Consider the following 16,647-nt stretch of genomic DNA (forward strand, 5'->3'; position numbering starts at 1 on the left):
ATTTATTCACAATTTTTTTTAATAGGTAACTCTTTCTACATCATTTGTTCAAATGCTTGGACAGGTGAGTGTTCCTGAATTATGTTAGCATGGGAAGTTAAATTTATTTTTTATAATCATAGGATTCACATGTATTGTTTCTATTATATGGATGCTAAAATGAGGCATGTGAAACTGAACAGAGCCACAAAAATTATAGTTAAAGTAGCTACAGTTGTGTCTACCATTGTGTTTGTTTATATTTCATGTAAAGTGATTGTACCAAATGTAATCGTCCACTAAGATTCCCATCAGTCTCATCATCATTACCCTTTAAGGATAGACCAGCGGGTCATTCAGTTGCATTGCTGCTCCATTCAGTGGGACAGGTCCATTCTGTGGGACAGGCAGAAATATCTAAATGTAGTGTTCAAGTATCGCATTCCGCAGGAAAAATGACATTGATTTTTCAATTTTGGTGGCAGATGCTGCTGTAATTGCCCAAAAAATTGAAATGTGTGCAAAAACGTTGAAAAGGGGGTTATTTCGTCAAATACCCATCAGATACAAAATCTGAAAATAGACACGTTCAATATTTTTCTTAAAGCTTTCCACTGTTACCAAATTCAACATGCCAACTCCCCCTATGCAGATGGGGCAGGACCACACTTTTCTTTTTTCTTAAGCAATTTCTTGGATGATGGTTTAGAAGAAGAGGCTAAATTTAGTGACCAGCTCGTTCTCCTGACTTCTGTCCATTAACCTTTTTCTACTAGGTCCATCTAAAAAGCCATGTCTACAGAATGAAACCAAACACAATGATCTTTAAAAAGGGATAATGGATGAAACGGCACTTAATGACCCTCAAGTTATGCTACAGACTGATTTTATCAAATAGAATATTGTGAGATTTAGCTAGGTGTGCAGTTTGAGCTCTTAATGTAGAGCCATTGAGATTTGAAAACTTTGTAGGTAACAAGAAAAATCCCAATTTTCTTTGTCCTCCACAACGGTACTGACAGGAGGGATTCCCCGCCTCTCCAGGGGGAGGAAACAACGTTAAGCCAATAAATAGGGGTCCGCGGACGCAGCATGCAGGGGAGGCAACACTGGGCAGCGCGCCTCCATTCTCCCTTTACTTTCAGGACCAATCATAGAACGAAACGTCAGAGGAAGGAGGGGCTCAGGATGATGTCACAAGGTTTGGCACCAAATTTGAAAATATAAGCATGTCATCTCAATCCCGTTAATTAAACAATATTAGTCCTCATCCTCAAGGAATGGAAAGAACCTGAAAAAAGACCCACAATCACCGAAATACCCCTTTGATAGTAAAGGCGCTGACCTATGGAACAATATACCTGAGGTAGATGCCCCTATAGCTGCGATCTCAAAGAAAGCTTCCTTACCATTTGAGGACACAGGCCTTCTTAAAGACCCCTTCTTAAAAAATCGGAAACCCTTCTCTGAAGAACCTGGGGAACGTTAACAGCAATCCTTGTACTGCCAGGCCCATGGCCCAATGGTAGAAGAATTAGAAGGACACATTGCCAACGGAACCCCAAGGAAGGAGATGCTCTCATCCTTTTCAATATTCAAAAGAGCACACGTAATCAAACTGTCTGCTAGAGCTGCCGTCTTCTCCAACACTGCAAGAAGGTGTACTTGGATGAGAACCTGGTCAGTAGATGTAGGGTCGAAAAATAGATTGGTAGGAATCCCTTGTGAAGGTGACGGTCTCTTCGGATCAGAATCGAATAACATCCTGGAAAAAGCCTACAAAAGAAAAAATTCCCACAGGAGGTTGATTCTAGGTAAAAGGGTGGGCCTTTCGTAACCAGAAGAAAACCAACAAGCTGCCGAGGGGTGAACCTTCGTATAAGAAGTCTCAGCCCTACAAAAAGCCCTGCACCAGTAGATCACAAACTCGATGATGCCAGGCTTCTGTTTGGGGGCAGACTGTGAGAATTCCACCAACAATGGGAGAAGATCACAAATTCCCCATGGATACTGTACCTGATAAAGATGGGATACAAGATCGAATTCATAGATTTTCCGCTCCCAGTTTTTTTTCTGCATAACTCGTCTGCCGCCCGGGGACCAGGTTCTCCTGATAGATGAGATTGCTTTACTGTTAGAGAAAAAAAGCGATTGTTCAAGTGCCTCAACAGAAGACCAGGTTCAATTCACCCATTTTCCTAAGGAGGAAGCTGAATGGAACATACCGGGCAATAATAAACTTAGAAAATTAAACCAACATCTAACCTACAAAAATTGAAGCTGAAGACAAGTCCACAACTTGCTTATTATTTGTTCATGGTAACAGTCGACCTGAAGGACGCATACTTCCATGTGCTGATTCATCACCACTTCCAGAAATACTTAAAGGGGTTGTGTCACCATAGCACATGGCTGTAATTCAGCTCAATGCAAGTACTTTCACCATTTCCATTTATTACAAAATCTGCAGCCTTACTGAGATAACTACTCTTGTTATGGTTGCTGGCGCCCCCTGCTGGTAGCTGTGTCCCGTCCTGAGCAACAGCTGGTCTGGCCTAGTCTGCGCACAAGGATTCCCCCCAGCTGCTCTACACTACAGATCAGTCCACAGGCTCACAGCTCCTCTCCACACTGAGAGATCAGCTGACACACTGCAGCCAATAGGAGGTGAGAGAGGAGAAGGGGCAGAGAGCTCAGCTGTATACACGAGTGATGCCTGTGATCTCCACTGCCTACTGCAAGCCTCAGCTCAGTGCACATCCAAGGTAACTGTAGCCTGTTATACAGAGGACAGTCCTCACCTTACAACATGGCTGTAACCTCATTATTGTGCACATCTGGGTACCTGCAGCCTGTACAGAGGGCAGTCCTCCCCTAATAACATGGCTGTAACCTCATTACTGTGCACATCCAGGTACCTGCAGCCTGTACAGAGGGCAGTCCTCACCTAATAACATGGCTGTAACCTCATTACTGTGCACTCCAAGGTAACTGTAGCCTATACAGAGGACAGTCCTCCCCTAACAACATGGCTGTAATCTCATTACTGTGTAGCAGCCCTTTCCTTCCCCCTAAGAATCCACCATTAGTCAGATCACACAGGAGGCTGCAGAGATAAAAAAAAAAAAAAAAGCATCAGGTTGAACTGTGACATCCCTTGAGCTCCAAAACCTCCTGGAGTCCTCCTGTAAGTCTCCACTACTGACTGCCCCCCCATGCTACACTGCTGTCCTGCCATCCTCCGGTAATATCCACTACTGAAGGTCCCTCCATGTAGAATGTATAGCACGGCAGCGCTGTATTCCGGGGAAAAATAGGACATGTCCAATCTTTTCCCAGCTATTAAACAGTACGTGCGGCACCAGCTTTATGACATGGTGCATTATCCTGCTGAAAGTAGCCATCAGATGTTGGGTACATTGTGGTCATAAAGGGATGGACATGGTCAGCAACAATACTCAGGTAGGCTGTGGCATTGCAACGATGCTCAATTGGTACCAAGGGGCCCAAAGAGTGCCAAGAAAATATTCCCCACACCATGACACCACCACCACCAGCCCAAACCGTTGATACAAGGCAGGATGGATCCATGCTTTCATGTTGTTGACGCCAAATTCTGACCCTACCATCCGAATGTTGCAGCAGAAATCGAGACTCATCAGACTAGGCAACGTTTTTCCAATCTTCTACTGTCCAATTTCGATGAGCTTTTGCAAATTGTAGCCTCAGTTTCCTGTTCTTAGCTGAAAGGAGTGGCACCCGGTGTGGTCTTCTGCTGCTGTAGCCCATCTGCCTCAAAGTTCGACGTACTGTGCGTTCAGTGATGCTCTTCTGCCTACGTTGGTTGTAATGGGTGGCGATTTGAGTCACTGTTGCCTTTCTATCAGCTCGAACCATTCTGCCCATTCTCCTCTGACCTCTGGCAGCAACAAGGCATTCCCGCCCACAGAACTGCCGCTCACTGGATGTTTTTTTTTTTTGGACCATTCTCTGTAAACCCTAGAGATGGTTGTGCGTGAAAATCCCAGTAGATCAGCAGTTTCTGAAATACTCAGACCAGCACTTCTGGCACCAACAACCATGCCACGTTCAAAAGGCACTCAAATCACCTTTCTTCCCCATACTAATGCTCGGTTTGAACTGCAGGAGATTGTCTTGACCATGTCTACATGCCTAAATGGAGTTGCCGCCATGTGATTGGCTGATTAGAAATTAAGTGTTAACGAGCAGTTGGACAGGTGTACCTAATAAAGTGGCAGTGTATATCCGCCATATATACGTCCCCCAACGGTCGTGTGAATAAGCCCCTAGACTGTTTTACAGTTTTTATAAATGAGGCAGCAGAAAGGAGATTAAGTCCCGAATCTACCTAAGAGTTTGAAATGCCTTCAAAGGATTCATGGAAAGGTCAGGAACACTATCTCCTAACACAGTGTCCATCCTAGATTTCCTGCAAGAAGGCCAGAAAAAAGGTCTAAGACCCAATATGCTGAAAGTGCAAGAAGCGGCTCTGAGCGCCTTTCTTGACATCAAACTATCTAAAAAATTTTGAAAGCATCAGAAAGAATGAGACCCCAAGTACGAACCACTATCCCTCTTTGGGGTCTCTTGGTGGTTCAATCCAATCTAAATAACGATCTTTTTGAACCACTAGGTAAAATCTCTTTCAAACTACAGTCGTAAAAAACTGCTTTCTTGTTGGCAATTATCTTCAGACATCATCCTTGGTTCCTTCCTAAAGTAGTATCTAAATTTCACCTTCAACATGAAATGGTCCTGCCGTCATTCTGTAACCATCCTACCTGCACAATGGAGGATCAATACCACACTTTAGATGTGAGAAGATGTATCTTAATATACTTGGAAGCTACCAAGAACTTCAGGAAGTCGGATCATCTCCTAGTACAATTCTAGGGGAACAGTAAGGGCTCTGCAGCAAGCAAGGCCACAATAGAGAATTGGATAAAGTCTATCATTTCCTCAGCTTATGAACTTGAAGGTTTACCCATCCCCCAGCAACTTAAAGCTCATTATACACGAGCTGTATATACTTCCTGGGCATAAAAAGCATCAGCTTCTGTAGAGCAGATTTGCAGGGCAGCCAAATGGAAGAATCCTACCATCTTCTTTAGACGCTATAAATTGGATGTGGGGTTCGATGCAGCCCTTTCTTTCGGGAGGAAAGTCTGCGGTTGTCCTACCGTAAAGGGACTCCTCTGTCATTCCTCCTGTCATTCCTCCTGTCAGTGCCGTTGTGGAGGACAAGGAAAAAATGAAAATTACTCTCAACCGTAATTGGATTTTCCGTAGGACTCCACAACGGCATGGGGTTTTCCCACTCAAAAAAAAAAATACTATATATACTCGGGTATAAGCCAACCCGAGTTTAACACAAAAAAGTGGAAAAACCTACTGACTCGAGTATAAGCCGAGGGTGGGAAATGGATTGGTCACAGCCTCCCAATACATAGCCCTCCAGCCCCTGTAGTATGTAGCCTGCCAGACCCTGTAGTATATATTCTGCCAGCGCCCTGTAGTATATAGCCTGCCTGCCTACCCCAGTGTACAGAAATTTGACCATGGTCACACAGGTGCACGGCTCATTAAAACATACAGCTCTGATTACTCTCTGAAATGTACCAAGCGGTGGACCTGTGTGACCATGGTCAGATTTCTGTCCAGTGGAAAAGATATGAAGCTTCCTATAGAATCACAGCAAGCAGAGATATAAAAAAAACTGTGGAGAATTGATACAGAAAGTATATTGGAAAATTGTATAACTTTTCATTATACAAACCATATTAATCTGCTGAAATGGGAATACCCCTTTAAAGGGGTTATGCCACGAAACAGATTACTCCACAAAGCTGTCAAAGAGGTTAAAATATTTCAAAAATCTATTTGTAATGGTTACCCGGAATTAAAGATACATTTCTATTTGTTATTATGATGCTTGTTCAGTCTCTATTCTGCGCCACACAGAAGCAGATGTGGGAGGGGCCTAGCCAGGCACATGCACAGCACTGACAGCGGCAGTTATTCCACAACTCATTGGCCTCACCTCTGTGCTACAGAGCGCTCAGCCTTCAGAGTCTCCTTCCACCTGCTGTGTTCAAATAGTCCCTGCACATACTGAACCCTAGCAAAGCAGGCATCTGCTATAGATGCTATAAGGCTACCAAAGCCGTGACACTGCTTCCCTTTCCTTTTAATCCTTGTCACTATATACTTGAATAAGAAAATTAATTTTATATATATGCAAGCACAATTATATAATCAATAACATATTCTGAAACTTTCATATCAGCCTTATTTATAAAAAAACTATAAAACAGTCTGTTGTTCATAGCAATCAGTCACAGCCCAGCTATCATTTTTTTCAAAGCCATATAAATATATAAAGCTCAGTATAATGTGTGCGTATATACCATATATACTCGAGTATAAGGCAACCCAAGTATAAGCCGAGATACCTCATTTTAACACAAAAACAGGCAGAACCTCTTGCCTCATGTATAAGCCTATGGTGGGAAATGCATTAGTCACAGCAACCACCCAGTATATATCCAGCCAGCACATGCCCCCCAGTATATAACCAGCCTCTGCTTACTAGTATAGAGATAGCACCTGCCCCTTGTATAAAGCCAGTAACCCCCGCTCCCAGTATGTACCCAGCAGCCTTCTAGTATATAGCCCGCGCCTGTCCCCAGCATATAGCCCGCGCTTGCCCCCAGTACATAGCCGGCGCCTGCCCCCAGTACATAGCCGGCGCCTGCCCCCAGTACATAGCCAGTGTCTGCCGATCTGTGCCGATGGTGGTGTACGCACTGTGATGTCGCCAAGCGGCTGACGTCATGGTGTGTGCGACGCAGCTGCAGGGATATACTGTGAAAAGATTGCTACATAGAATATAGTTAGGAAAGATGAATAGATAATGGATACATAGGTAGATTATATATAAATAGGTAGGAGATAGATAGATAGATAGATAGAAAATAGATGACAGGTTATAGATAATAGGACTTGGATATATAAATAGGTGAGATTAGTCAGGGACAGGGGCCCCTTTGCAGGACAGCAGTGTAGCAGCATCTGCTGCTGTAAGCACCTGTGAAGTTGGTAAGCAGTGGACATCACAACACAATCTCTGCCCCTCCTCCTCTCTCACTTCCTATTGGCTGCAGTGTGTCAGCTGATCTCTGTGTGGAGAGGAGCTGTGAGCCGGTGGAGTGATATGTAGTGCAGAGCAGCTGGCTGAATCCTTGTGCGCAGACTCGGCCAGATCAGCTGTAACTCAGGACGGACACAGCTACCACCAGGGGGCGCCAGCAACCCTAACAAAAGGAGCAATCTCAGTAAGACTGCATATTTTTTAATATGAGTAAATGCTGAAAGTACTTTTAACAATGCATTGGGCTCAATTATAGCTTTGTTTCCCGTGTTTCCCCGATAGTAAGACACCCCCGATAGTAAGACGTAGTGGGTGTTTTAGTGGGGTAGGCTAATGTAAGACGTACCCCGAAAGTAAGACATAGTTAGAGCTGAGGGGAGCCGGGTGCTGCAGCCTCTTCATGTCACTGCTGTAGCTCCTGGCTGATAGAAGACTGTGACCGGAGCTCAGCTACTCCGTGCAGGCTCCGATCACATGAGGAGAGAGGAGACAGGGCTGCACAGTGTGGACTCTGCAGCATGGAGCCCAGGGAGAAGCTTCCTGCTGAGTGCTGCTGCCGTCTGTGTTACTGGAGCAGCTCCTCCCCCTCCTGTGTAGCTGCTAAACTCTGCTACATCAGTCGGAACAGGAGGGGGAGAGGAGCAGGGGAGCACATGTCAGCCTGGACCAGCCTCTACTTGCCCTGCAGTCAGTGACACTGAAAAGTATGTATGTTTATGTGTTTATGTGTAGTGTGTATGTAGGTGTGATGCCTGATCTATATGTGAACATTGGGGCACATTTACTAAGGGTCCGCAGCCGCGAATCCGTCGGGTTTTTCCCGAATATTTCCGCTTTGTGCTGTATTTCACGGGATTGTGGTGCACGCGATCGATTTTTGGCGCAATTGCGCCGAATTTCGCGCGACAGAAATCGGGGGGCGTGGCCACCGGACAACCCGAAGGATTCGGAAAAACCGCAGAATTTAAAAAGCCATTTGTGTCGCAAAATCAAGCCCTCACATACACCAGAAAAAAGCAGGTGAACTTCGGCGGACCTCGGCGCAGCAGCGACACCTGGTGAATATCGGCGCACGGACCTTAGTGAATCCCGGCAGAACCCGAATCAGCGTCGGAGAACCCGCCGCTGGATCGGGACTGGACCGGGTAAGTAAATGTTCCCCATTGTGTGCATGTTTATTTACATGTATAATGTATGCATGTAGTGTGTCAGTGTGTTCGCTTGCACAGTTCTATGGTTTGTGTTAAAACACCCATCCTCCCTGCACTGTATAATGCCCTTACTCACAATGTATAACCTCCCTGCACTGTATAATGCCCCCTTACACTGTATAATGCCCCCCTTACACTGTATAACCTCCCACACTGTATAATGCCCCCCCTTACACTGTATAACCTCCCACACTGTATAATGCCCCCCTTACACTGTATAATGCCCCCCTTACACTGCATAACCTCACACAATGTATAATGCCCCCCTTACACTGTATAACCACCCCCTACACTGTATAATGCCCCCCCTTACACTGTATAACCACCCCTTACACTGTATAATGCCCCCGTTATACAGTGTGGGAGGTTATACAGTGTAAGGGGGGCATTATACAGTGTGGGAGGTTATACAGTGTAATACCCCCCTTACACTGTATAACCACCCCCTACACTGTATAATTCTTGGCACTTGCTTTTATAAAACTGTTTTGTGGTGAATACCATACTGTTCAGGTTGTTAATAAATGTTAATTTTATGGTTAAAACAAAAATCGAAAAATTTTTCCCCAATATAAGACATACCCCGAAAGTAAGACATAGTGGGACTTTTGGGGGTAAAAAGAATGTAAGACACTGTCTTACTTTCGGGGAAACACGGTATGTGCTATGGTGACACAACCCCTTTAAGTTAATCAAGCTCTCCAATGTTTAAACCGCCACCCAAAGAAAACTGAAAACTACCATGTATATGTTGTTTCTGGGTTACATTAAATGTAGTTTCTACAAATAAAAATTAGATTCTCCCACCTTACAGGGTGAAAATACAGGGTCAACTTTTGTATCATTGGATAGATTTTTAAGAAATATTTGTCACATAGTTTTTGTTTTTCAGTCCAATTTTTGGCCTTTACAGCCATCTATCAATAAAAATGACTTGAATCAAAGATTGAATCAAAGTTTTTTTTTCTGTGGAATCCGCATCTTTAGTAAAAAATGGGGCTTCCTATTTAAAATTTTAAAGGTTTCCCTTGGTATCATTGGATAATTTTTTTTTTTATATTTTACACTTATAATTTTAGTTTTTTGATCCGATGTGTATTTGGCAAGATATTTCACCGTCCTGACCTTTATATATAGATGGATATTCATATTACACAGTGTGTAATGCATGTATTACTATAAAAGAAAAATAACCTACTTTGCAAGTTAGTATGGCTTCAAGATTGTGTTTCTTTGACCTGCTCCATGCTGGCTTCTCGTAACCTGACTAGGCAAAATTAATAGAGGCCTCCTTACTTTTTTGTATGTATCAAAGGTGAGATGATCCCTTTTGAATTTGTTTGAATTAAAACTCTGAAACGCTGCAGCCATGGTCAATAGCTCAATCCCCAGTAGGTTTAATGAGTATCTCCCACCAGGATGAAAGACTGTATGCAAATTTGCCATTAACACCTATGGTGCCTGGAGCCCCTCAGTCTCATTTGCATACAGTCTTTCAAACTGGTGGTAGATGTCCTTCAAACAAATCCCTAATCAGGAGAGGCACCGGAAGTGGTTTCTACTTGTTAGCTGTACACCCCAATCCCGGGTCCTCTTTGGGTCCACATGCTAGCTTATTCAACCAGTGTCAGGAATGAGAGGTGAGGATTTATTTTGGTTTTATAATTGTTTGCACTGCAGTATTATTATTATTATTGTCTTTATAATATATACATCCATTAATAGTTACCTTTTCTGCGGAAGCCAGACTTTTCTGTTTTTCAACTCCAGTGTGCTCTATATTGTTAGGTATTGCTTGTTCTTTATTAGTTATTATCCTTATGTGGTATTTGGTTTCTGTGGGGGTATTTAGTGCTGCACGCTGGAAGTTGGTAGGTACCTAGATCAGGAGAGAGTGGGTACTTGTCAGCTATACACATCACTTCTGGGTCCCCTTCTGCTCCAGACACCACTCTGCCCTTGGTCCTGATGCTGGCTTATACACACAGCGCCAGGAGCCAGAGCAGAATGCCACACACAAGGGAAGGAGGAGCAGGAGAGGTGAGGGTTTATTTATTTTCTGGTCTGGGGTCTCCAGTATTGCTTGTTCTATATTAGTTATTATCCGACTGCATTATTTGGTTTCTGGACTGTGATAATGCAGCCCTCGTAGCAATAAAGGTGGTGCATCCTTGATCTGCATGTAGATTCAATTTTCTCATAAAGGTTTATTCTGGCACCAACTTCACAATAATGAATACGAAAAAAAATATTCAATTGTGTATTTAGTGCAATATTTGTGTACTTGGTATAAACTTTTAATAATATTTTTCTTGTGGGCTTGGATTTTATGGCTTTCACTGTGTGCCACAAATTACATGTGTCCTTTAGTCTTTGGGTCTGTATAATCACGGGGATAGAAAATTTGTATAGGTTTTATACTGTTTTCATACAATTACATACATTTACAAAAAATGTATGCCCCTGTACAAAAACAAATCTACACTTTGCCATCTTCTGGTGCAAATAATTTTGCTTGTGATATGAGATGACGTTTTCAATGCTACAATTTTGAGGACTGTAATGTCTTTTGATCACTTTGAATTCCATTTTTTATGTGTTGTAAAATGGTGAAAAGGTGGCATTTTTTTACTTTAGCCACTATTTTCAGTTACAAGGTTAAACGCTGGGAAAACCGTTATTATATTTTAATAGATGTTTATGATTTTTACTCAGTTCTAGGAAAAGGGGGGTGATTTTGAATCTTTAGGGTTTAATTTATTTTTTAACTTTTTATTTTTTTTACCTTTTTTCAGACACCCTAGGGTACTTTAAGCCTACGTTGATCCTACCATATTCTGCCATATTACAGTATGTTAGTATATGAGGATTTTATATATAATGCATAAAAAAGTGCAACTGGCACATTGTAACAAATAATCAGAAAATAGTGGAGATCCAACTACTGGAATTCACCAATGACTTAAACACAAGAGCAGGTTTCCTGCAGGCATGGTGCCACTCTATTAATTTTCTGTAGAAATGCCGGAGACTAGTGACGCTGCTCGGCTACCTCTGGGAATAAGTTTAATCTGTTAAAAATTGTGATAAATACATAAGGTACAATTAATGACAGGACCTATTTTAAATTTTTTTGTACTTGGATTTTCATGTATAATTTATTTTATGTATATATTCTTTCTTGTAGATCATCAGATGTCATTGGCCATCACTTCATGTTTACATTGTCTCTAACTTGCTTCTTGCATTTGGAGCACAATTATATTCTATATCCAGCACAGGTAACAAAACAACTTTAGGCTATCATAGCTTAAAGTGGTTGCATGATTCTATTAATGTAAAATTCATCTCGTTTGCTTTGTTTCTTTGCACAATTTTGATAACGTTAACTGCTTCTTGCTGTTTTGTATTTTGTGAATGGGTTTATGTCCTGTAGTAAATGCTATTGTGGGAATACCACTTTGAAATCATATTTTTTATTTACAAAAACAAGAAAAAACATAGGAACATCACAATTTATTAATAAATATATGTCGCCCCAATTGAAGAAGCAGCACAGTACATAGGCACAGGGCCCATGGTGGACCAAAAGTAAGGTGCAACCAGGCAAGTACTCAAATTGCTATAAATCAATGTCAAAGCAGAAAAACAATGTAAGATGGATCCTTCTCAGCATCTTCCGAACCAAGAATAAAAGATGAAAATTGGGGTCCGTACACCCTGTGCATCTTCTGATCGGAACCTTCTTAGTCCTGTCTACTGAATAACCATACTCCTCTGTGTCACTTGGCTTCTTTTGACCTAGGTTTTAGTTGAAATCGGAATAGACAACAGTTCAGGTTGTACAATCCAAATAAAGGTTAAAAGTATCAAAACATTTGCTATAAAAAGGTATGTATCATATAAAATCATATTTCCAAATTGCTGAATCACATCGCCTGACCCTGGGTTTTACCTGGTTGACTTCCTTGTTCACAGTAGCTCACAAATATTAATACACATCTTTAGTTAAATGAATTGCTGACTTGTCTATACAAAGGTCACTCCTAGTAATTTTCTAGACGCGCGTAAAAATGTTTTTTTCTTACTTTTTTTCTTGCAAAATACAAACAATAAAGTACATTTTTAAAAGCCTGTTCATATCCAGTGCTTTGCTCCATCCCATTGGAGTGGCGAATATATTATATATATATATATATATATATATATATATATATACACTCACCGGCCACTTTATTAGGTACACCTGTCCAACTGCTCATTAACACTTAATTTCTAATCAGCCAATCACATGGCGGCAACTCAGTGCATTTAGGCATGTAGACATGGTCAAGACAATCTCCTGCAGTTCAAACCGAGCATCAGCATCGGGAAGAAAGGTGATTTGAGTGCCTTTGAACGTGGCATGGTTGTTGGTGCCAGAAGGGCTGGTCTGAGTATTTCAGAAACTGCTGATCTACTGGGATTTTCACGCACAACCATCTCTAGGGTTTACAGAGAATAGTCCGAAAAAGAAAAAACATCCAGTGAGCGGCAGTTCTGTGGGCGGAAATGCCTTGTTGATGCCAGAGGTCAGAGGGGAATGGGCAGACTGGTTTGAGCTGATAGAAAGGCAACAGTGACTCAAATCGCCACCCATTACAACCAAGGTAGGCAGAAGAGCATCTCTGAACGCACAGTATAGCTAACTTTGAGGCAGATGGGCTACAGCAGCAGAAGACCACACCGGGTGCCACTCCTTTCAGCTAAGAACAGGAAACTGAGGCTACAATTTGCACAAGCTCATCGAAATTGGACAGTAGAAGATTGGAAAAACGTTGCCTGGTCTGATGAGTCTCGATTTCTGCTGCGACATTCGGATGGTAGGGTCAGAATTTGGCGTCAACAACATGAAAGCATGGATCCATCCTGCCTTGTATCAACGGTTCAGGCTGGTGGTGGTGGTGTCATGGTGTGGGGAATATTTTCTTGGCACTCTTTGGGCCCCTTGGTACCAATTGAGCATCGTTGCAACGCCACAGCCTACCTGAGTATTGTTGCTGACCATGTCCATCCCTTTATGACCACAATGTACCCAACATCTGATGGCTACTTTCAGCAGGATAATGCGCCATGTCATAAAGCTGGAATCATCTCAGACTGGTTTCTTGAACATGACAATGAGTTCACTGTACTCAAATGGCCTCCACAGTCACCAGATCTCAATCCAATAGAGCATCTTTGGGATGTGGTGGAACGGGAGATTTGCATCATGGATGTGCAGCCGACAAATCTGCGGCAACTGTGTTATGCCATCATGTTAATATGGACCAAAATCTCTGAGGAATGCTTCTCAGCACCTTGTTGAATCTATGCCACGAAGAATTGAGGCAGTTCTGAAGGCAAAAGGGGGTCCAACCCGTTACTAGCATGGTGTACCTAATAAAGTGGCCAGTGAGTGTATATATATACACAAAAAGAGAAAGCAGCACCTGCTACAAATCAAACTTTAGTGCAAAGACCTAAGACCTGGACTCGGTCTAAGGAATAAACATTAAAAATTAGCAGCACTTCAAGATTCAGTTTTAAGAAAAGTAGTGTGCCTTTATTAAAGTAACCACTACAACGTTTCAACTCCTATGATCTGGATTACATCAGTATGTAAATCAAGTGACACCATTCTCATTAGCATATGAAAAAATTACATATAATACATAATTTTTCACAATAAATCAATATGGTACATAGTGAATTACCCCATCTATAATCAATCCAGGGTGTATCTGATAAAAACGTGCTAAATTCCTAAAGTCCTTGTGAATCACCAACATAAGATCCTGTATATGTAAAGCCTCTAACGTCAGTCAAGGGCTCATCAACGTACATGTATTAACCCTTTATCAACGACACTAGTTTTCAGCTCAATGACCAGACTCAATCTTTCAAATCTGACATGTTTGTAAAAATTCTTCGTTTTCCAAGTATGAAATGTTCTGCTTTCCAGACAGGAAGTAAAACTACCCAAAAAGCTTAATTAACATTTACGGAATGTCTACTTTATGCTGAGATGATATTTTATGTGTCCTCTCATTTTTCTAGGATGTTATGAGGCACAGAACTTTAGGTGCCATGTTTCTCATTTTCATTAAAATTGCCAAAAGTCACATCAGCTTTCAAGTGACTTTTAAAGGCCTAAATAATAGTAAAACCCCATGAATTACCCCACTATAGAAACTTCACCCCTCAGCGTATGTAAAACAACTTCTATTAAGTCTATTAACCCTTTAAGTGTTTCACATGGGTTAAAACAATATGGACCTGAGATTTAGAAACTTTTGATTTTTTTGAAAAATACATTCATTTAGGCCAAAACTGACATTTTCAGAATTAATTAAATGATGAAACGCACTGCAACGCTTGATGCCCAATTCCTCCCGAGTGTACTGATAACCCATATGTGGTGGTAAGTGCTGTATGGGCGCACGGCCAAGTATAGAATGAAAGGAGGCGCCATTCACAGCAGATTTGTATTGTCACAGACCTAGAAATGTTTATTTTTTTGGTAATGCAAACATATGAGGGCTTATTATTTACGGGATGAGATACAATGTATAGATGATTCATTTTGGGAGTCTGAAGCTTATTCATGAGATTTTATTAACTATTTCAAGGGGGACACATACAAAATCATCAATTTTTATTTGGGATTTTTAGCATTTTTTTCCCCCGCTCACCGTAGCGTAAAAATAATATTTTATCTTTATTCTCTGGTTCACTACGATTGCGGTGATACCTCATTTATATAGGTTTTCTTATCTTTGCTCAATTTTCCTGAGCAAAACCAATATTGGAGAAAATCGCATTGTTTTTACTATTGACAACTTTTTAGGGCCATAACTTCTGTATTTTTCTGTTGTCAGATCTGGTTGAGGGCTTATTTTTTGCGAAAAGAGTTGTTCTTTTCAGTCGTATCATATTAGGGAACGTAACTTTTTTGATCACTTTTTAGAAAGTGATGGCGCTTGATGAAAAATTGTATATTACGGGAAATTTTTCGAGTTTTTTTTTTTTTATGCCATTCACCGAGCGGGTTCAATATTGATTTAGATTTATTGTACAGATTGATGCGGACGTGGTGATACCAAATATGTATGTGTTTTATATACTTTATTTGCATTTTATGTGTAACTGGGGAGATTATGGGACTTTTATTTTAATGATATTATAAAATGACAATCTTTTTTTTTTTTTTACTTTTTTACATTTTCTACTTTTTGGCTCATTCGATCGCTTGTTCAAGCCTTTACACTGCAATACACTTGTATTGCAGTGTATATTGTAAGTAACTGAGCATGGTCCTGCCAGGAGGTGGAACCCGATTGGGACAGAAGCCGGAAGCCTCTGGTCACTCGTCGGAACCCAGGGCTGCGGCAGGATGGATCGGATCCCCCGGTAAGCACACTGGGGGGTTCCGATCCACGGTGGGGACACTTACACGCTGCGGTCATGCTTGAGTTTTTCCGATCCTGGATGTTAGTGCCTGCAGGACCCGATGTCCCGAAATCATCTTCTGACGCTCCGCCGTAGAAAGACGTCGCGTCAGAAGAAGACCCCTTAATGACCGACGTAAAAAGCCGAAGGGGTTGATGTAAGCGTGCTACAAACACTACTGCGCATCACCATAATCAATGACACTCCGGACCAAAAGTTTGTCAGAAGACACAGTGTAATCCCTTCATTCATATAGCACATGTGTGTAGGGCAAATATTGAGTGTGATAGCCATCTTAGGTACTGGTAAATCGATCAGTCTAGCCCACAACTATAGAAATAGGAAAAACTGTACCAAACTGTAAATTGGGTGACAAAAATCTAAGTAGTTTGGTGTTATACATAAGCCCAGAAGTTATGGTGGTCTGCTCATAAAATCAGTTTACAAAGTAAACAGGGGTAGTAACATTTCTTCCCCATAGTAATAACAGTTTGTGTACGTTTTTTCGGGAGCCCAGGTCTGGGATCCCTGAGGGATCTGTTCCTACAATAGGAAAACCAGGATGGTTCATATAGTTCCGGGACATTATTAATACTTTTAGATAAAACTGACCAATGTGATCTTATGATATTGGCAACCTTGTAACTTGCTTCAATAAATATGGAGACAAATGGTATTCTCATGTTCTCATTCCCTTCTAGATGTGTGTAAGAGTTTCATCCCTCATTATACCATCAATTTTCAAGCAATGTTCCGTTAGATGTATCTTGGATATTTCCTGTCCCTAAATTTCTTTGTCATCATATTGTATCGGCT

The 16,647-nt window shown here is 41.6% G+C and overlaps 1 protein-coding gene across 1 annotated transcript in view; it reads left to right on the forward strand.

The window, feature by feature from the left end:
- Positions 1-16,647, forward strand: part of PGAP1 (post-GPI attachment to proteins inositol deacylase 1) — a 316,353-nt gene that overhangs the window by 215,954 nt on the left and 83,752 nt on the right. The window contains exons 19-20 of the mRNA XM_072120897.1: positions 26-64; positions 11,549-11,642. Coding sequence (XP_071976998.1) covers positions 26-64; positions 11,549-11,642 — 133 coding nt within the window. The remainder of the gene's footprint in view (positions 1-25; positions 65-11,548; positions 11,643-16,647) is intronic.

This window comes from Engystomops pustulosus, chromosome 8 (genome assembly GCF_040894005.1).
Source record: "Engystomops pustulosus chromosome 8, aEngPut4.maternal, whole genome shotgun sequence".
In the NCBI taxonomy this organism is placed as follows: Eukaryota; Metazoa; Chordata; class Amphibia; order Anura; family Leptodactylidae; genus Engystomops; species Engystomops pustulosus.